The 22,467-nt window shown below is 36.6% G+C and overlaps 1 protein-coding gene across 2 annotated transcripts in view; it reads left to right on the forward strand.

Annotated features, from left to right (window-relative positions):
• Nucleotides 1-1,471: 1,471 nt before the first annotated feature.
• Nucleotides 1,472-22,467, forward strand: part of nfatc3a (nuclear factor of activated T cells 3a) — a 76,615-nt gene continuing 55,619 nt past the window's right edge. The window contains exon 1 of one of the 2 annotated variants that reach the window (XM_051116146.1): nucleotides 1,472-1,930. In XM_051116146.1, the coding sequence (XP_050972103.1) occupies nucleotides 1,840-1,930 (91 nt within the window). In that variant the 5' untranslated portion in view covers nucleotides 1,472-1,839. Of the gene's footprint in view, nucleotides 1,931-6,472; nucleotides 6,611-22,467 lie in introns of those variants that run through there. The other variant, XM_051116147.1, reaches the window with a different exon arrangement.

Below are 22,467 nucleotides of genomic sequence, written 5' to 3' on the forward strand. Positions count from 1 at the left end.
GTATTTCTTTACGGATTTCAGTGGAAAACCATGTAAAACAACATATTTTACACAGGTTTCCACTAAAATCCCTATAGAAATGCAGTACACTATTATTGAGTACTACATAAATACTGAAATGAAATTTTTTAACAAACCCAAAACAAATTTAAATGTGGATTTAACTTTAAAAGAAAGAACTTTATGATGTAAAAAATTAAGAAATATTTAATTTAGATCAAGCAAATTTGTGCACTACTGTGCTATAAACAGTATTCAGGCTTTCAGTGAAGCACAAGATGCTTTTTGGTACATTCTCACATGCATATTAAATGCATATTGTAATTTATAAAGAAACAAATTCTATTAAATTAGAAAATGCAAAACAGAACGATGTTTACTAGTATATATAAACTAGACTCTGGAGCAAAAATATGGTTTATAGTTTAAGGAGAGACACTGCAGGCAAAAACACTGTTTTTTTTAATGCACCTATCTGGTTTGCGATTTTGGGCTTTTTGTAATTTTATAAAGTTTTTTTTTTTTTTTTTCAGACTTAGTGGAAAGAAAACATCCAGAAGACGCCATTAAGTGTTTCTTTTATAGCACATTATCTATTTATGTCAATAGATTTCAATTACAATACATATTTTTAAAGGCCGTTTTCTCAAAATTAGTTTTTTCTCCAACACTGAGCCATAAATCTCCACTTCAGTAGCACCTGCACACACCAAACGTTACATTTTTATTCCTGTCTACATCCTGAAGGTTTTTACAGAGGGATTTGTTCATATATAATTTGCTTGATTAAATACAACATTTTATTCCCCCCCAAAAATTTTTTTTGAAAAAGTATTGTTTTCTGTCTGTCCTAAGTATTTTCTGAGTTATGGAGTGACAAAAATGAATTCCCTCTGTAAAAAAACATTTGACTCTAATATGTAAAAAAAAAAAATAAATAAATAAGAACTTTAGATTTTTGTACTAGAAATGTATGCAAATGAGCGAATATTTAATTAAATAATGCATCATTTGCATATTTAAACCTAACATTTTTAAAAACTTGTAATTCAAAAAAATGTTTGCAATCAACTAGGTAAGTAAGGTGATAACTATTAGTTAATTTTTTTTTTACCCTACTCACCCGCAGTGTCTCCCGCCCAAAGGTCTGAGACAAGGAAACTTAATGACGTAAAATAAAAATGAATTTAAATCAAGTTATTTATATTATTTATTCAGTTATATTTAGTGATATTACATTATATAAATCTTACGATGCATATATTAATTTAATATAGTTTATTGCATTTTAACGTTAATTTTTAACACGAGGTGTTTAAAAGCGAACGACTGATTGAACTTCAGTCCTACCGTGACAGAAACTACAAGACCCATAAGCCCACTAAGGGCTAGGTTGTGTATATGTGTGAGCGTGCGTGAGTGATTGAGTGCGTGTGTGTGCGCGTGTGCGCGCCCTTGTGTTGTCTGCCGACTCGTCTGACGTCACCGCTGGAACTGCCCTGTCACGCGCTGTTAGTAAAAGTTGGGATAGGATCTCGAGACGGAGAGCAGCAGCGAATTTACGGACGAACTCGATCAACGGTCGCGCTGACGCACAACGCTCACCCCCCCTTCACGCCACGGGCAAAAAGTTCAAGCCGCTGCGAGTTCGCTGAACCTCCGCAGAAGGTCGAACAGTTTGGATTATTCTGAGGGAGAAGCAATAATATTTCTGCCCGGGCTTAGAGAAGTACAGCACGGAGAAAAAGTTCAAAAGTTTTGCCTTTATTAGTAGTCAATGTAGTGAGTTTATCAGAGAGTCGGCGTACTTAGACGGGTGAGCCCGAGCTGTCAAACCCGATGACTACTGCAAACTGCCCCGGGAATGAAGAGCTGGACTTCAGATTGATCTTCGGGGAGGACGGGCAGCAGCCGCAGCTAGGCCCCGCAGGTCAGTGCCTTTACTTTGGGATACTCTCACACACTGCGTCGGTATAGATTAACTCATGAATCATGCATCAGAAAAGTGAGCAGGTCGATAGCGAATGCAAAACACGGTATCAAAAGCGGCAGCGCCGCGCCGTTAAAACGACAACACTCGCCGGCTTTTCGCTTTACCCCAGCAGCTGCAGTTTTGTTTAGTTTCTTGTGTGGTTGTAAATTCAGCCAATGAAAATGAGAAGCGGTAAGTTTAGGCGGCTCACTCAACTAATATATAACCAGCAAGCACCTGGACACTTTGCTGAAGACTTTAAGCCGGTCACAGCCGCTCAAAACCTATTTAGCTGCCTGCTAGACAGTGCTTTTGGACAACATAGGCGCGTTTAAGTGGTTTGAGACAGAGCCACCATGAATCTGACAGCTGCTGCACAGTGAAATGCTATAAAAGTTTCTGTTATCACTAGCCTCTGCCTTCAGCTAGAGCACATGGAAAAAGTTTCAACCCTTTAGTTTCCACTAATGCTAAAACTTGCACTGTTTCATTTCTCCATTTTACTTTTATTTACATCGATACATCCACAGTAGCTAGTTCTGGCACCGACTTTGCAGGTGATCCACATTTATTAAAATGTATAAATGAGTCCTTATCACAATTTAGAGGGAGGTGTATCTGTTTTTCCCTTTGTAATAAATAGTGCTTAGACTTTTTTGAGCACATATCTTCTAGCTTAGATAAGATCTAAAATCCAGAATGTAAACATGCTTGGGGTGTAGCTCATCAGACATTTCCCTAAAGTGATAAAAATGCAATATATTAAGTGTTCTTGCTTACGTTATTAACATAATTTACATAGCTTTCAGCTTGCTGTTAAAATATTTAATTTAGCATTATCACATGCCAGTCACATTAGAAGATTAGACCCAAGTGCTGCTGTAGAGTAAAAGTGTGATATTTTTACTTAGAATGCTCCTGTTACCGAACAGAGTTGTTAAATATCTCAGCAAGTGTTATTAGTGATAATAGTATTTATTAGGCTGATTATTATTTTATAATCAGTTTTTTGTTGAAGACCTTTTGTTAAACATTTGTAATGTCAGAGGTATAATTAGCAATGCAGATTGTCTTCACTTTGCAGCCACCAGACATGGCCTATGTGTGTGTGTTTGTGTAATTGCCTAATGAAAAAACGTGTGCGAGAAGTAGCAACCCTATCAGCCCCTGTCAGTGTGCTCGAGTGTGTCGTGAAGGAAAGAGATTTGGGTATAGTGAAAGCAGAATGCCTGTGTGTGGGTGGACCCCAGTGTGTTTTTGTTTAAGTTTTGCATGGTTTTTTTTTAAAGTATTGCATGATCAGTAAATTGCATGTGGAGGTTGCGTACATCGTCTAGGCAAACGAGGACTGAGCATTTTGTGTCATATTTTAAAAGAACGACCTCTGTGTTTTGTATATTATGTAAAGTACTGTACTATTGTGTTTTAAGCAGCAACCTAGTGTAATTAATTTAGGAGGCTTTGCTGCTGCATAAATTACAGGAATCCGTAGATGTACAAAATTTTACCACAGACATGACCACCTGATGCTCTGTGTGGAAAAGCGAAAACCTTTAATTTGAGACAGAAGTATGTATTTGGACTAAATGTTGGAAATAAAAGAATGTATGCAAGTGATTTTCAGTTACACTGTATAGTTTGGCCCGTATGTAGGGTTTGTACACACATACACACGCAGGTGTTATGAGAGACTTGTGAATTAGAGTTAGTAGGCATGTATGGTTTTATTTTTTATTTTTTTGTATTTCAGCTACCATATGTAGTCCTACTTTATCCTTAAGAAAAAGTATGTTGTTTGATCAAGGAGCAGAGAATATAATTTTTTTTATTAACTTAAGTTTTTATCCAGCTCCAGTGTTTTGCGTAATTAACAGCCATTGACTGGGGAAAATATAGTAGTTAAATTGTATAGAATAGGGAAATGTTAGAAGAGTTTCATTTCCTATTTAAACAGTGTGTTTTTTTTTTTTTTTTTTTTTTTGGATATATAATAATTTTAAGTTGTTGAACAGGTTTTATCCTAAGTGATGTAGGTGCCTATTCACGTATGCCAAGAAGTCATCAGGATTATAATGCGGCTAAAGGGCAGGGCTGTTGTTACTATACACACTTCTCAGTGTTTTCTGTGCCTCTGGCTGTTTTTAGAAAAGATAACCAATCACATTTTGTCTTGCATTTGTTAATAAAGCTGAGACAGTTCAATTTAGATCAGGATTTTCTGTCAAAATATCACCAGATCCTATTTAATTTTGATGACTCAGTCTTTAAGTTTCATCTGGTATGGTTTGTTTTTATTATTAACTAATTTTAATGACCAATAATGTAACTCTGAAACCAAAAATAAGAACTTTCTCAGCACTTTCTCCAGGCATGACATTACTCCCCGCTCAGATGTTGATCGATGTAGGCATTCGAACCTTTACAGATTCAAATGGGGCAAGCTGTAATTCAAATATTTATGCCGATTTTTAAAAAATATATATATAAATATTAAAAGCTTATGAATTGTAACAAGCCCATTTTCATGAGTAATTACAGTAATTCTTCCAACATGCAATTAGAGACAGAATGGGGGAAAAAAAAAACTACAAATGGATATAAAAATGAATAAAACAACAAAGACAAATTTTGAGTTAACTTGATTTTTAAGGCAGTGCTGACAAACGTGAGGTGCGTGTAGCGTTAGAAGCAGTTTTAGTGCACTTGCGCGTTCTCACTCTCACTCACTCAGCCAGTCACTCATCACAGCGCTAGTCTGTAAGAAACCTGATTTGTCGTTGCTTGTTATAGCAATTATCACACCATCAATACAGCTGTCAGGCTCAACCATTCAACCCTTTACTCAAGTTACTGTAAGAAAACTGATCATGCTAAATATTCAGGAAATATAATACAAACTTTAGTCCCAAAATAACCTAACTTAGACTGTATGTGCAAACCGTTACCCTTTCTGTTTTTCCCCATTCATTTTCAAATTGAACAAATGGTGTATTTAATTGTCTATTTAATGTTGATATATTTAATTTGTATTGCTAAAACTTAATTGCAGTTTTTATATTGTGTTTAGTGTCGCAGAAATTGCAAAGAGATGTGAACAAGGATTTTGAGGTCCTATTTTATACCCTGTCTGTGGAAAGTGTCAAAAAAAACTTTAATCAGAACAGATTTTTTTTCCATAATGTTCCTGATGTTTGAGCTCCTGTTTTGAGTCAAAGTGAGATTTTTAACAAAGTATTCGTAAGTTGCTGTATTTTGAGTGTACAAAAATGGATGGTAATTCATGTTCTCGTTATGCGTCAATGATGTTGTTCATAATTACCCTTGATAAAGCTATAGTTCTGTTAAATCTCAGTGGTTTTTGGTCCAAAGTGAAATCACACAGAATGACTGTCAGCTCATTTGGTTAATCTGTGAAGATTTGCATGGTGGCCATCGTCACCTTGAATGACCCACCCCAGATGAACTTGAGCACATGTGAGTCAACTTTTAACTTTTTTTTGCTGTAAAGAAACATAACAAGACATGACGTATGCCTTTTATTATTAAGAGCAGAATGTAGAAACCATTTTTTTTTTAATAATTATAAAAAAAAAATTTATGTTAAATGAGTGTATTTATTAAAATTATTATTGATTTTGATGTATTAATAGTTATTTAAAAGTCCTTTATGACTATTTTTATCACTTTTCTCCAAATAAGCAAAGAAAAAGTATAGATGAAGAATAAAATAAATGAAATTTTATGTAAATTGAAATTTTATGAATTTTGTGAAAATTGTCTTTCTTAAATCTTGCTAATTGTGTCATGCTTTCTCAAATATGTAATCTCAAATATGCAAATAAGATAACAATACACATAAGACTGGTATTTCATGCGCTCAGAATGAAGGTTTTGTCCCTTGTTTGTAAGACGGAGGTTGAGTGTGTTGTAAAAGTGGCCTCTTCCATTGGAGAGGTGGCAGTAGTAGGGGCAGAAGGTGCTCTCTCAGGGCTGGGTAAAGTCAGATAGCGCAGAGCTGTCTGGCGTCGTGCCCAGACACAGCATGTGGTCTTCAGATGGCAGTGGAATTCAAGGGGAGGGGCACAAGACCCTCCTGCCCTAGACAGAAACAGGAAAGAGGCTTCAGTCTTTCTCTTTCTCTTCACTTTCTCTGTCTCTTCATCTTTTCCATCAGCACTTGACTTAAAATGTAGTCTGGAAGTGTGGTGTTGTTATTTTCATGGCAAATCTTTGCGTCCATCTTCATACAGTCTCCCGGCTCTGAAAAACCAGGTCAACAGTGCACGAGTACCAGTCTGGAGGTAGTTTGTGAGTGGGTAGCTAAATGTCTACGAAAAAAAAGCAGGGCGTGCAGTTTTTACCGTCTGTGCTAGCATGCATCTGCTCATCTGGCTGGCTGGCTGGCTGTCTCAGTCGTGGGAAAGACTGAAATTACATCGCTCTCAGGGTGGGTTATTTTAAGCCACAGCAAAAGTGGCAGAGGGCAGACTGCAGGTTTGCTAGTCTCGTCAGAGGAGAACTCCCCCCGGCTAGCAAGTGTCACCGGACAAATCGCCGCACCTTTCAGCCCCGTACCGCCTCACGCTGTGTGTGCCGAGCAGCAGAGAAGTGTTAAAATGCTGTGCGCTACTTCCCCAGGTGAGGCCGCAGACTCAGGTGTAGTCTTGACGCTTGTTGGTGAGGGGACGAGTAATAGGGGGTAGCTTAGCCAGGCAGCTTTATTTAGACCACAGCAGCATAAATGCAAGCCGCTAGTGTTGTAGGACGATACCGGGACAGCTCTTGCAACACTTAAAAAATACAGTTTTAAACATTGAGATTGTTGTTGGTGGTTTGTAAGGAAAACTACTTAGGTTTAGGGGTTTGTTCTAAACTATGATCCTTTACCTAAGTGTTAATCTTCAATACATAACGCGTCCCAAAACAGACATGAATGATAGCTCAAATTGTGCAGCTTGTTGAGAAGGAGTATGTTATTACCTTTCTGTAGTAATGGGCTGATGAAAAGTTTTGTCAAATGATAAAATTCTAAAAAAAAAAAAAAAAAAAAAAAAAATTGGCAAATGTTAAAAAAAAGAGCCTATAGACGTAATGAGGAGGGAACTGTGCAGGCTTATTCTGACTTAAGGGTCATTCACACCAAGGACGATAACTGAAGCAGTAAGTATAAGGTTTTATAATAACTCTAATTCTACCAGAATAGGAATGTGCATACAACAAATATATCAATAATGACACAGAGTCACAAAATCATTGGAATGATTTTCAGGATTTTTTTTTTTTTTTTCAGCAGGCCAATGATTTGGGGAAAAAAAAAAACAAAGAAACAAACATTGACATGCAATCGGAATTTCAGAATCAGAAGCTGGAGCATTTAAAGTGGCAGACAACATAACCGCTGTGCCCATTTAGTGAACGATATTGTCTATCGGTGTAGGCGCTAATACAGTTATCGTGATAGTTATCATTGTAGTTATTGTTCTTGGTGTGAACAGGCCTTTAGCCAGTAGGGGAGAGTCCACACTGGCAGTTTAGTTCGAAACAGGGCATGATTTGTCATGCAGACCCCAAAGCGCACCAGGGTACCAAACCCAAAACTACCTGAAGGAGGTGGTCTGAGTTTGGGTTGCAGTGAAACTGTGGCGCGGTTCGTGTGAATGTGACAGCAACTTGGACTTGGGTGTGCACTTGATCAGGAAGTGAAGCAACATGCGCATGCGTATAGCCAATGACAGTGTCATTAGATTAGTTCAGCAAAACACATGTATGGGATGACCGTGGTGATGATTTACCTCGGATACGAGCGAGAGTGAGCAGTGTAATCGCATTTAGTGAGTGGCAAATGAATGGCTTGCGATCGGCTGTCTCCTCAAAACAGTCCGTTTGCAAGCCTTCATGCGACGCAGATACAGTAAACGCAAGTGTCGTTCACTTTGCCGCACATAATAACACCAAATAAATTAAAAAATACTATTTATTCACACATGGTCAGTTTTCTGTCATGCGCCGTGCACGTTTGTGATGACGTAAGATGAACGCAAATGAGTGTGAAACCAGACCAAGACTGCACGGAGGCACCGGGAATAATCGCACTCGGGCTCGGACCGCAGCAAACATGCTCACTGTAAAAGCCCCCAAAGAAACCACCCTAGCAACCATATCACCACGCCCTAGCAACCCCCAACTCTCTAATATTGTGGTATTGAATACTCTGTATGGTTTGTCAAACTTTTGATAGTGTGAACCTCATCTGCTTAAGCATGAAGGGTATGCATTTATTTGTGTTAATGAAGTTAATTTTTTTTTTATATATATATTCATATGCGATTCTGCTCAGGCACTGCTGACTCATTTTTGCTTCTGCAGAACCGTGTTAACATGCAACATGAAGGTGTGAATGATCTGCTTGCAGAGGAACCATGAGGAGATATTATGGATATTGTAGCTGTAGAAGGTGGCTAAACTCTTGCAAGTGTACAAAATTTCAGTCTTCAGTTGTTAAAGTAAGTTGGTGTGTGTGACCATGGACCACAAAACCAGTCATAATACTGAGTTTTTGAAATTAGAATGAAGCTTTCCATTGATGTATGGTTTGTTAGGATAGGACAATATTTGGTCGAGATATTTAAAAATTTTCTATTTAAAAATATCTGGAATGTGAGGGTTTGAGAAAATCGCCTTTAAAGTTGTCCAAATGAAGTTCTTAGCAATGCATATTACTAATCAAAAATTGAGTTTTGATATAAGAAGGGAAATTACCAACATTTTCATGGAACGTGATCTTTAATTACTATCCTAATTATTTTTGGCATAATAGAAAAATCCATCATTTTAGCCCATACAGTGTATTGTTGACTATTGCTACAAATATACCCGTGCTACTTATGACTGGTTTTGTGGTCCAGGGTTACATATTTGTGAGCAGGTGATCTTCAACAGCTATATAAGAGCTGGGTTAGAGGTAGTTAATATAATAGTTAATCCAAAAAATAACACAAAAGTAAAATAGTTTTGGTTACTATTGACTTCCACTGTAGACAAAAGAAAAAAGAAGGTTTGGAACAAGATGAGGGTAAATGCTGACAAAATTTAAATTTGAGGATGAACTATCGCTTTAATGGCCCATATTAGACTATGATAGTTGGCAGTTGGTAAAATGGGCGCCAATGAGCTTTTCATCTTCAATTCATTATTTTATCCACAGACCAACAAATGATCTAAAAGCTTCCTCTTCTGTCTCTTTTCATCTGTTAATGCAAAGGCATGTATTACTATCCCTACAGCAGGGTACCGATCATTGTCTGTGGTGGTTACATTCATGTGGTGCTGCTGTTCTTATTTTGGCGAGCTTCATGTTGATTTGCTGCCAGACGCAGTGTTGTAATACATGAGTGAATCAGCTTTACATGCATTCAGGGCACTTGACACTAATAGTCAGGGCCATCAACATTACAAACTCTTGTCCCACAAATTGTTTCTGGAGCTTTGTTTGATGCCATTTACCTGTTAGCTTTGCTTCAGTAAGAGGACCATGTGTACCAGTGAATCGCCTGACTCATTGGGCCTCAGACGTGTGTTTTCTTGTTACAGGATCTGAACGCTGTGTGAGAGAGGGTCTGTCATATGGCGGGTGTGAGGGGCTTGTTTCCTGGGGCGAGGCATGAACAGATATGTGTGGCATTTGTCTAGTTTAAATTTAGTGTAACTGAAACCAGCAACATTCATAAGATGCTAATGCAAGAGAACGTTTCTGAAGTCTCAAAGTTTGGCATTAGTAAGAGGTAGAGAGACAGGAGTGTGACACAGGTGCAAGATGATTGTATATTTCAAATGGGATGCGTCATAGAGGCACCATTGGCAATGTCATGCAGGTTTTTTTCTTCAAAACCATAGACAAGGTGACCAATGTGTTTAACTTAAATATTAATTTCATATTTTTTCACTATCTTTGGGGTTGGTATTTTTTATTTTTGAAAGAAGTTAATATTTTTTATAAAACTTGGATACATTTATTTGTTTTAAAGTAAAAGTAAAAGTAAAAGCTTTGAATTAGTTACAATACATAAATTATATATATACATATATATTTTTTTAATTTATTTTATTTTTTTTAGCATCAAATCAGCATATAAGAATAACCTCTAAAGGTTTGATGACCCTGGAGTAATGGCTGCTGAAAACCCAGTTTTGGTGTCTCAGGAATATAACGTTTTACCATATTTTAAGTTTAACTTACCAACCAAAGTTTTTTTTTTTTTTTTTTTTTTTTACCGAATTTTTACGATATAATTATGTGTAGTGACTCATTAAGTCTAATATCATTTTCTTTTCTTTTTTTGGAAATACTAAATGACTGCATATATAAAGTTTAAAAAGTTTAAATTGCATATGTAATAAAATATAGTAACATCAAATTATGAAAACATCAGATGGTTTTGAATAAATTAATTGGCTTAGTCAATTAAGTAATATTTTAACATAAATACTGTAGTATCGTTTAGAAATAACTTCAGTCAAAGCATAAAGCATCATCAAAAAGTGAACTTGAAAGTGAAATTTTCAATATCTGTGGTTATAAGGCTGTATAAGTCTGGTTGCAGTATAACGAAGTCTGGTTCAGCAATTTGAAGTTGCTGAATTTTATGTTCTTATTGTGGAATTAGCCGCTCATAACAAAATGACATTTATTGGCCCTTGGCAGTGTTTATTTCAGATGTTGTGTTCGGCATATTGCGATACTGTACTGTATGTGGAGCTGTGTGCGAGTGTACTGTCGGAATAAAACATGAAACCCAATTTCCCTAGTCAAACATGTGCCAAAAAAAAATTATTATGCTGGTATTTGGTTATTTTCTCAAGCAATCTCTGCATAAATCAGTATAAAATTACGATAATGTTGTGACTTGACTGATTTTTTATTTATTTATTTTTTTCAATTTGCACATTTGATCAGAATTCAGAAACAATTTGCACAAACTTGTCAAAAGCAGTCCTCATTTTTAATTTTGCCGTTGGTTACACCACAATTTCCATAGCAAATTGCATCAACGTAATTTTCAGTCTGAGGCAGCTCTCAACACTCTGGATGCGATCAGGAGGCGTTCACACAGGACACGTTCTTAGACAGGAAGTATTTTTAATGAGTACTCAAATATTGTTTATTTGTCAGATACAGATTTATATTCAATGATCTGTAACCACAAACCTGGATTCTGAGTTAAGATGATTTGATTTTCCAATCTTTCCTTTCCTCACACTTGTTTGTTGCATTGTACCTAAGGTCCCTAGTACTCCTCCGAGTCACTGCTTCACTTCCTTCCCCTTCTTTTGGTCCCTAAGGCACTGTTACACAATTTACCCTCGGGCCGTTGTGTAATTAAAAGTGTGTCTGACAGCTGGATGGTTGTGTGTGTGTGTGTGTGTGCGCGTGTGTGTGTTGGTTGCGGCGTATCGCAGATGAGGCTCTGAGACTTTTGGCAGCTAAGATGATGAGTGTATTTTGATTCACCACAGCAATTGTGCTTTCAGTCATTTAAATTTCTTCCTTTGCCTAAAAGATGTTGTTTAGGCCACAAAAACCTAACACAAGTGTAGTAAACTTAGTTGGCATCTCTCTTTGCTGTGCTTAGTTTCTCTTTCCCTTCGTCTGTTTTTTGCTTCTTTTTTTTTGGCTGCAGTAAAACTAAAGCGTTCTGCAGATAGTAAACAAACTATCATAATGATCTAAATATTCAGGGTTTGGTCATATAATGATGCCAAGTTTGTCCTATAGTGTCTGCACGCCATATCAAAGTCTTTTGATTTCTTTTGGCTCTGTTGGCCGCTTTGATCTCAGGTGAACTCAACTTCGTTTCATATACAGTTTGAACAGGCAAAAAGCACTGTTTATGATTCATAAGGAGAGGCATGTGGCCTTTCTTTACGATTCTGGGAATCGTAAGCTGCTCTGCAGTGTGAACTGCAATTGGCCAGGCGTAAGATCTGAAACTAACTATCCGCTATTTCAGCAGTGATTGACAAGGTTGGGACTAAATGAACCTGAGGCGTTCCCTCTGCCGGCTGAGCTTTGTTTATCCTGTAATGTTATCACAGCATGAGATGGTTTAATTAGGGAGCTTTATTTAGAAAGCAAACATACGTTCATGTTGGCTTAGGCTGCCATCACCTAGCACAGCGGACATCCGCAGCTTGTTGGTGATGTAACTGGCTGCAGAACTGGGGCCACAGCAGTGACTCGCCTGCATGGGGAAAAGGATGCGAAATTAGCTGCAAATTAAGACTGAGATATAGTGAGTGTTGCTAAAACCAAGAAACTAGAGGTCTTTAATATAATCTGTCTTGAAAGAAAAAAATACGGCTTTTTATTGTATTCAAATTTTTTGTGTAAGATTATGGAATTCTGTTTTGAAGACCAAACATTATTAAAGATACACAGGCTTCAGAATACATTAAGAAATTGCTTAATATCTAGGCAGTGTGCTATAAACTAATTTCCCTTTATTTCATGTATATAGATGCATTCTGCCAGGATGATCAATGTTTTTACCTTTTTCTTTTTTTTTTTTTTTTTAAGCTGTATTATGAGAAAACTATAAAATAAAAGGATAATAAAGAATAAAGAATTAACTATAAAATACCATATCTAAAATGTAAGCAAAAATAATTAAAACAGAAACATATTTTTCAGTTTGACCTTTGCATTTAAATCTTACCTGGAATGAATTTATATTTTTTACAGCATGTGGAGTGATTCATCACTCATGGGTCTGTTACAACTATGTAGTGTGTACTTGCTTCTTGGAAGGATGACTCGTCATCTTTTTTCACTTCCTAAAGCAACGGTTTAGTGTGTTTAAAAAAAACCCGATTTGCTACTCTAGAAATCAGTTTCGGAAAATATAGGTAACTATTTATAGAGCATTCTCATTCTACAAATAACCATGTAGGGCTTCAGCTAGCACTGGACAATTAATCAAAAAGTATCTTATCGAAATTCGGAACCTGCAACCAACCTAATTTTCCCATGTTGGTTATTTTATTTTATTTTATTTTTTTCATTCCCATTAAAAACATACTACCGCATGTGTGGTCGGCCCTTTACGGACATGTATGACCATTGTGCTCATGTCTTTTGCAGCGTCTCGCATGTGAGTGGTGCGTTTAAGTCAAGTTAACACATGCAGTGCCATCCATCAATGTGAGTTTCCAAAACTGTGGACCAAGCAGAAAACCACGGAGGCAGGGCAAGCGTCGCAAGATTTTGTTTATAGTAGCAGTTTTGCATGGCAACTTTTATATTTGACGGCAACATGGCGGTGTAGGCATTATTTGCTGCGCTTTTATATTTTTAAACTAGTCCTGAGAGTCTTGTGTTTTAGATGCAAAGGCATGTTCTGTGTGAATGGCTACTCTAGTGAAGAATAAATATACTAAAAAGTATCTGAAATACGTTTGTTTTATGCAAAGAATGCTACATTTACATATTTATGTAGTTTATAAAAGTACATTGCAATTGTACTAAACTGGAATACTTAAAGTCTGCTAAATTGGAACAACTAATTTTGTACTTAATGCACTTTAATTGTGCGGAAGTAGTGCTGAAGTCCAACTAAAGATATACTTAAGTATATTTGATTGTGCTGAAATTGTTGCAGGGATACTTTAGGTACACTTTAAATGTCTTGCATTTAAAGGCCGATGTTATTCAAAGATCATACAGTCCTTATCACCACTATATTCTTTGACATTAAAACACATTTTAGGCTTAATATTAGTAAATGTGCATTGTGCACAAGTAGTACTTTAATTATCATTTTTATATCAGGAAGTCTCAAGCTAAATGTCAGTAAATATTTTAATAGATTTAAACTATACTTAGTATAAAGTAAACATATTTTTACTAGGGTAGTAAGAATGTAGAGTACATACTTGCAGATATGAAGTGACAGGATAAGATTGCTGAAAGAAAGATCACATGCAAAAGTGATCAAGAGTCAGATTCACATCTATAAAAAAAAAATAATAATAATAATAATATGACAATAATAATAAAATAAAAATCGTTCATTAATCATAATCAAGGTAAAACTTTCAGTTAATCAAGATTTAGATGTTTAGTCATATCATCTAGCCCTAGCTTCAGCTAAAAGTGATTTTTCTTATCAGTTAATCTGTTACTACCAGTTAAACCTGATAAAGAAATGTAAATTTGGTGAATTCATTGCCACAAACCAACCAACTCACAAAAACAGTCTAGAGTGGAATTCAAGTGAAGTGTGTTTGATTATTGTCTCAGCTTGCTCAAGTACAAGGCTGCATGCACAATGTGACACAAAAACAGCAATGTAATGTTTTGTCCTGCAGCGCTGCTTCTTGTAGGAAAAAAATAGCATGTTGCTGGAAAAGCTGAACTGTTTTGAGCTAGTGTCATGCTACTAAAAAAACGTAGTTAACTAAAATTAGCAAATAAAACCTGTCATTGTGTGTGACCGCAAGCTGCCCTCTTTCAACTCAGTCTGATTGACTGAGAGCATCCAACATCGACTAATGAGACACACACATGCCCACACACTCGTATTCAAGCTTAGACAAAGGCAGAAACGCACGGCCACAAACATTCAGTCACACACACACTCTCGCTGTGCATCTCTTTGTGCTCTTAATCGGCTGCAGTTGTGCGCTACAGAGATGTCGGTGCTACAGGTGTGGGCTGCTCTGTGCGGCTTGCGTCAGAGACTCAGTGTTTAGAAGTGACGGCACTCTGCCAGCAGTTCTTAGAAACCGGCAGTGTTAGGAGGCAGCTTGTTCGGTCAAGCGAAAGCGCTTACTTAAAGTCATCATCATTCAATTTTTGATTTACAATACGTTGTTTATGTTTTTAGGCCAGCTGGACAAGAGAGACAGTTAGATGTTTGATCTGTAAGGAAAACCTTTCGTACATGCAAGTAGGGAACTCCAGATTAGGTTACACTCAACGCTACAGATGATACGCGCACACAAGCACTCAGGTCAGGATGTTGTGTAAGCAATTCAGGAATTGACCCTTTTTGAAGCAGGTACGTGCACATCTTGTAGCCCGGAGTTCACACAGGTTGTTGAAATCCGAATTAAGGAATTTAATATCAGTGACCGAGGTCACGATGTACGTGCACTTTTGATGTTTTCTCAATTCTTGAGTTGTTAAATGATTTTCACAAAGCATCAGCAAAACAAATGACTCGAGAGAGAAGCCGGGGAAAGCAAAACAACATGTGCAAGTAGGAAAATGAAGTGACGCAAGACTTGAAAACAGAGCCAAAATGGAAAATCGAAGAACGCAGGATGCTCTTAAATGAAGCTTGAGTGTTTAAATGGTCTGTTTTCCTACAATAAGTTCTCAATAAACTCGTAAGGGTACCTCAAATGACTATGTACGTGAGTTTTTGTAGATGAGTGCATTCCTCAACCAACAAACTAACTAGACGTCATTGCTGCATCAAAGTCACAGCACAGATAATTAGTTAGATGTTGATTCATCTACCGCACGGACCAGACATCCCTTAAAGATCTTTAGAACATCTGCCTCCATCTTTCGTTAGCAGTGGTTCCAATCCAAACCAAACAGTTGCGTCGTGACAGGTGCGTTAGGATAAGTACCGTTCTTCCTTCACAGCAGGCGTAGATGTTTGGAGAGGTCCATGCTTCATCTGTGCTAAATTGAATTATGTGGACGTCATTACTAATGGAGGCAAGAGCTTTAAAGTTTTCATAAATTTTACTTCCTGTCGTCAGTTTCCATCCTGTATGCATTCAAAAAATCAAAGCAATTAAGCTGTTTGTGTGTTTGCATGCTGACACGATTTCCCTCGCAATCCTTTACTGTCTCCACGGCGTCTGATCCCATATTGATGTCTTCAGCGTGCACACAAACACACAGACACACTGCACCAGGTAGGGATAGTTGGTCTCACCTCTGGGTGACTTTACTGGCGAAAGCCCGTGTATTAGTAGTGTCACAGACTGTACAAGGCATTGAGTGCTTCTCAGTGCACTACAGCGATTTCCCACTAATATTAGCTTAGGAACAGCAAAGCCTCTTAGGGCTCTTTATTTAACCAGATAGTCAGTCTGATGTGGAACTAAACAGCGTCTGATATAAGCAGGCAGACTCTGGGACTCCTTTCCTCATACTGCGTACGATCAGTTGTGCTTTCTTCATCATAGATTATTGGTGACCCAGGTTCTGTGAGAGTGTGCTGAGGAAGATTGGAGCCGGATGAAAGGTTTCTGTGAAACTCAAGCAACTGTCGCGCTGTTTAAGTGGTAAATTAGAGTTGTTGTCGTAACTAAACTGCTTGCCATATTAGTCACAATACTACACTTTTGCAGTTTCCCTCATTTCCTTCCAGCAGATGGTTCTGGGTTGATCTGGGTCAGGTTTTCTCTCACTGATGTTCCCAGCAGACATAAGGTAGCAGAAACTAATTTGTGTGTGTGTGTGTGTGTGTGTACAAGGCAACAAACATCTTCAAGTATGCAACATGTTTGTAATGCACATAACAGTACAAATCAAAAGTTTGGATTCAGAACATTTTTTTTTTTTTTTTAATAAATTAATATTTTTATTTAGCAAGGATGCATTAACTGAAGACATTTATATGTTACATTTACGATGTTGCAAAAGATTCTTTGAACTTTCCATTTATCCAAGAATTTCAAGCTTTCCCATCACAAGAATAAATTACAAAGGCAATAAAATAATGTTTACCGTATTATTGTTTTTGCTGTATTTGTGATAAATGAAGCCTTGGTGAGCATAAGAGACTTTTTTCAAAAAAATCAAAACAAAACAACAAAAAAAAACATATCAGCACTTCAACAGTAGTGTAGCTTTTTGTAAATATAGTACCAGTCAAACGTTTTTGAACAGTATGTTTTTTTTAAATGTTTTTTTAAAGAAGTCACTTCTGCTCACTAAGCCTGCATTTATTTGATCCAAAGTACAGCAAAAACAGTACATTTTTGAAATATGAAAATTGAAAATTAAATGTATTCCTGTGATTTCAAAGCTGAATTTTTAGCATCATTACTCCAGTCACATGAGTCATTCTAATATTCTAATTTGCTGCTCCAAAAACATGTATTATTATTGTTGTTGTTAATAATAATAATAATAATAATAATAATAATATGTTAAAAACAGCAGAGTAGAATTTTTTTTTCAGGTTTCTTTGATAATTAGAAAGTTCAGAAGAATCATGTTTAGTTTGGATCACAGGATAAATTACATTTTAAAATATATTCATTTAGAAAGTAAATATATTTCAAAATATTACTGTTTTTGTTACTGTACTTTGGATCAAAAAAGCAGTCTTGGTGAGCAGAATGTTTTTTTGTTTTGTTTTTTTTAAATCTTACTGTTTAAGAACTTTTGACTGGTAAGATAGAGCTAGATTCCAATTTGCACTGATATCACAGGAACCACGGTGTCAGAGCATTTGCTCTTGCTATGCTGTGGCTCCAACACTTTCATTTTTTTGACAGATGATGCAGATGTCACATTACAGAATGTATCTTTGTTATGTGAGCTGAAGGCCAGAGGACTGCCACAATACTTTCAACATGGAATTCATTAATTCTGCTAGGAAGGCTAGGAGGTCTTTTGGGGGAACAAGCTGTTCTTGGAGAGCTAGTTGTGGTGCTCATCACTCATTGTCTGTTATTCTTCTGTGTCTTTCTCTCACACTGTCATTTTTAAAATGTATTTTTTCTTTTTCTTCATCTTTATTCTCTGCCTTAAAGCTGCAGTGTGCAATTTCTGTGGCGCCATTAGCCATTTCACACTTTTAGATGTTTTTGCTTCCAGGATCGGTTATCGCCAATCGCCAGTGATAGTAATAGAGTAACAAGAACAAAGTTTGGAGTAGGGTTGGTTATCATTTTAAAAATTTAGAAAGTCTTCCATTTATGCTTATTGATTCTGATTATTAAGGAAAAAACTTGTGATTATAGGGTAATGTGAATATACACTACCAGTCAAACAGTACTGGTACTTGAACAGTACTTGAACAGTAAGATTTTTAATGTTTTTTAAAGACGTCTCTTCTGCTCACCAAGCCTGCATTTAATAATAATAAAATATCATTTATTCCTGTGATTTCAAAGCTGAATTTTTAGCATCATCACTTAGGGCTGCACGATTAATCACTGACAAGCTACGCCAAATTGCGCTCATAATCGCAGATGAATCGCATTCGATTATGAGCGCAATTTGGCGTAGCTTGTCAGTGATTTACGGCTCTGTGTATTAATTGCCGCTCCAGTTGAACGCACCTGATGGAGCTTTACTACTAATCAAAGTACCGGCTTTACTGACTAAGCGCGCCTCATAAACGCATTCGATTAATCGTGCAGCCCTATCATCACTCCAGTCACATGATCCTTCAGAAATCATTCTAATATTCTGATTTGCTTGCTGTCTAAAAAAATTATTATTATCATGTTGAAAACAGCGGAGTAGAATTTTGTCAGCATTTATCTGAAATAGAAGTCTTTTGTAACATTATAAATGTCTGTCATCACTTCTGATCAATTTAAAGTGTCATGAAACCCCCCTGTTTAAGCACTGGTCGTTCTATCCTCTGTTGATCCTAAATAGGCAATCCTAAATAAAAGTATTAATTTCTATAATTTCTTTCACAAAAAAAAAAACAAAGAAAAAGTACTGACTCCAAGCTTTTAAATAGTATAGTGTATAATGTTACATAGCTTTTTATTTCAGATAAATCTTTGGATCTTTCTATTCATAAAATAATATTGGAAAAAAATTTACTCAACTGTTTTAAATATTAATAATAATAAATGTTTTTTAAACAGCAAATCATCATTAGAATGATTTCTGAAGGATCATGTGACACTTAAGACTGGAGTAATGATGCTGAAAATTTAGCTTTGATTACAGGAATAAATTAAATTTTAAAATATATTCAAATAAAAAGCAATAAATTAAATAGTAAAAATATTTCACAATATTACTGCTTTTGCTGTATTTTGGATCAAATAAATGCAGGTTTATAAGCAGAAGAGAATTCTTAACAAACAAAAAACCTTTTGACTGGTAGTGTAGTAAGGACTGAATGACTACAAATTTTGGTGAAAGCCAAATTGGTGCATTTAGTGACTGAATTTTTACAACCAAATAAAATTAATTACAATAAAGATGTATAAGATAGTTAAGATATAATGAGGCCTTTGAAAAGTGTCTCTAGTATCTCTTTAGACGTCCAAACTGAACCTTACACCAGACTCAAAGTATCAGCCTGCTTTTCCACTGCTCCCAATGCTCATCTCTCTCTTTCTGTGTTTTTTCTCCTTTATTTTATCCCCCCATCATTGTATTTATTCATGGCACTATGCTAATGAACTGGCAGCCAGCGTTTGGTAGATCAATCAAAGCCTCTTCTCCCTCATGAATGAAGTTCAGCATGAAATTGTGGGTAAAAAAAACATAGACTTCGCCTTTGCCGATTAACTCTAGGGTTCAAAGATTTCATATTTTTTCTATGGAGGGTTATTCTGAACATTTCCAAGTTAGTATACCACAGTATATCACAGCATTGTGTGTGTCAGATTGATAGCGTAAACTCCCAGTGGTCTGTTTCCCTTGGGGTCAGAGTTCACAGTTGGATTGACATGTTGAGTCTTGTGTGAGACATAGGTTTGTCCCCCTTCCTGTCTGTCAGGCTCTGTCGTCACAAATAGGCATGTCTTATGACAGGCAGTGTGTGGAGCATCTATAAATAAATCAATCAGATGGAGGGGGATAGAGAGAGGTAAAAATAGAGAGACAAGAAATGGGGTAGAGAAACATAAATGAAAGAGTTTGAAAGAAAGAAAAAATAAGACTGGGTGAGTCAGTCGAGCGAAGAAAGGTCATGACTCCCTTTATGTTCATTTATTTAGCTAATGCTTTTATCCAAAGCGCCATACCAGTGGGGAATCAAGATGGTATTCAGCAAGACTTGATTGCATTACATTGTGAAATCGCAACGCTGTTTCTTTGACTCGGTAGGGCTGTATGCAGCTTGTAGAAACACATCTCACTGGCTGCTCACTGCTGTCTGGCCCTGTCAGGCTCCCTCTGCCCAGTCACTGGAAGCTCATCAATAACCTTTAATAGACCACAGGCACAATATGCTCTGTGGGTGTGTGTCTGTACAGTATTAGTGCATAATAGCCATCTGTGTGTGCGCGAGCTGGCGTTATTAATAGGGTCGGTCTCTATGTGGTGACAGGCTAAAGCATGCGCCTATGTGCGAATTTGTTTCCCGTGTGTTTTTTGCGCGCGTCCTGAGATAGATGACATGTGCACGGGTTATTCCTCTTTGGATTTGAGCCCATCTGCCGCCCCACCCGAAATTCTCCCCATTGACTAACCCACCGGCTCTCTGTCTCATTATATCCGCTTTTAAATGGATCTGACTCTATGGATCTTGCTCTCTCGCTCTCACTCGCTCTCTGTGCTTCTCACCCCTACCGTCCCCTTGCGCTGATACTGAGATATCAGTACTGTACTGTTTGTGCTATAATGCTCTTATTGTTAACCTGTTGCTAGTGTTGTAGCGTCTGCAGATTCCCTAGTGGCTTGTTTGCAGCTAGCCCGAGTCTTCCCTTTTCAAGGCTATCAGAACAGCAGTCCAATAAAGGAGAGAGAGAGGAGAGAAAATAGCCTGGTCTCTTTCATCCCTCTTATCAGCAGACAGAGACCTTGAAGTGCCTCAATAGACAGTAATTATTTATGTGTTAGTTATACGAGCAATTACACTGAACCTTCGTAAATGTTATACAGTTTCTATAAGTGACTTCTATTATGCCTTTAATGTCTTACTGTTTTTTACTAACCATAGTTCTGGTTTTTGTTGTTCGTTTTACAAATTAATGTCTCATGCAAGTGTGCTTCCAAAATGATATTGCGCCAAATTAATTAATAAAATAAATAATTAATAAAAAAATACTTCACTGCACTGCAGCCTTCTTTGGTGCTGGAAAATCACTGCCTTATAGAAGCCACCCTTAAAATGTTATCCTGATTGTCGATAAGTATATTACCCACACTTTATTATAAGCCGTTTTTTACACTAATATTTTGTATTTTGCATTTGACCTTTTATCATTATGTATGCATTATGTATGTTTTATCGTAAGCAGCAGTCACGTGAGTTTATGGCATATTAAAGGCCAGTTCACACCAGCACAAAATTTTCTTGCTCAGAAATTCAGCTTTGATTTTTGCATGTTATTTGTCTATTCAGACAAAAAGGAACAACAAAATAATCCAGACTGAAATACAATGCAAATTCACTCTCTGACAGTAGGTGGCTCGTATGGGGAAAAACAGAAATACGGCTGTCTATGAGGGTAGCAGCGCGCAGCTTTCCATTTCTGACACCCGCTTGCAAGTCAGACAGTATTCCCATTTTTTTCAAACAGCTGTTCAGATTTTTGTAATCAAAAATATCAAACAGTACCAAATACAACAGCACAGAGATGAGAGAGCCAATTACAGATTTTCCCTCTGCTATTAGATTTTGCTTAGCAAAATAGTCTGTTTCTGAGGGCCACCAAGTCTTGTTTTAAGTAACTCTGGGCATGTGACCAAAAGCGCAAATCTTATCGCTGGCAAGGATTTTTTTCTTCAGTGTGAATAAAAAGAGATTGGATTCTTTGTAACAAAAAAAGTTGCATTGATGGGCAGAGAACATCTGTTGGTGTGAACAGACATATTAACAGCCATTTATGTAATTTATGTTTATAAGACAGAATTTTTGCACTAAATATTCATAATGCTGTGAACAAATATCATTAATGCACATTCTTATGACAGATGGCCCATGGTCCACCTTTGTCATTCCGGGTGAACGCATTGTTAGTAGTATGTTTTTAAGGCATGGTATTTCTGCTCTGCATCATTCATGGAAATCTATTCCCTCAAAATATTTCAGAACTCCACTGGCTACCCTAGTGAAAAATAAATATACTAAAATGTATTTAAAATGCATTTATTGCATGCTAAGTATATTACAAATATATTTACATATATTTACTTAATAAAAATACCCTGCAATTGTACTTTTAGTATACTAAATTGGTATATTTAAAATCTGCAAAATTGGAACAACTAATTTTGTATTTAATGCACTTTAATTGTGTGGAAGTAGTGCTGACGTCCAAGTAAAGGTATATTTAATTGTGCTAAAGTGGAGCTTTTGCAAGTATACTGTAGGTGTTCTTTAAATATTTAGCATTTAGAGACCGATAGTAATTAAAGTTCATACAATCCTCATCAATAGTGACATTAAAACATATTTTAGGTTTAATATTAAGAAATGTGCATTGTGCACAATAGGGGTGGGTGATATGGCAAAAAATTAAAATCTAAAATCTTTTTTTTTTTTTTTTTTTTTTTTTTTTTTTTTCAGAACATTTGACCAGTGTAACTACAACATGATTCACTTTTT

This window comes from Labeo rohita, chromosome 7, assembly GCF_022985175.1.
Source record: "Labeo rohita strain BAU-BD-2019 chromosome 7, IGBB_LRoh.1.0, whole genome shotgun sequence".
NCBI lineage: Eukaryota > Metazoa > Chordata > Actinopteri > Cypriniformes > Cyprinidae > Labeo > Labeo rohita.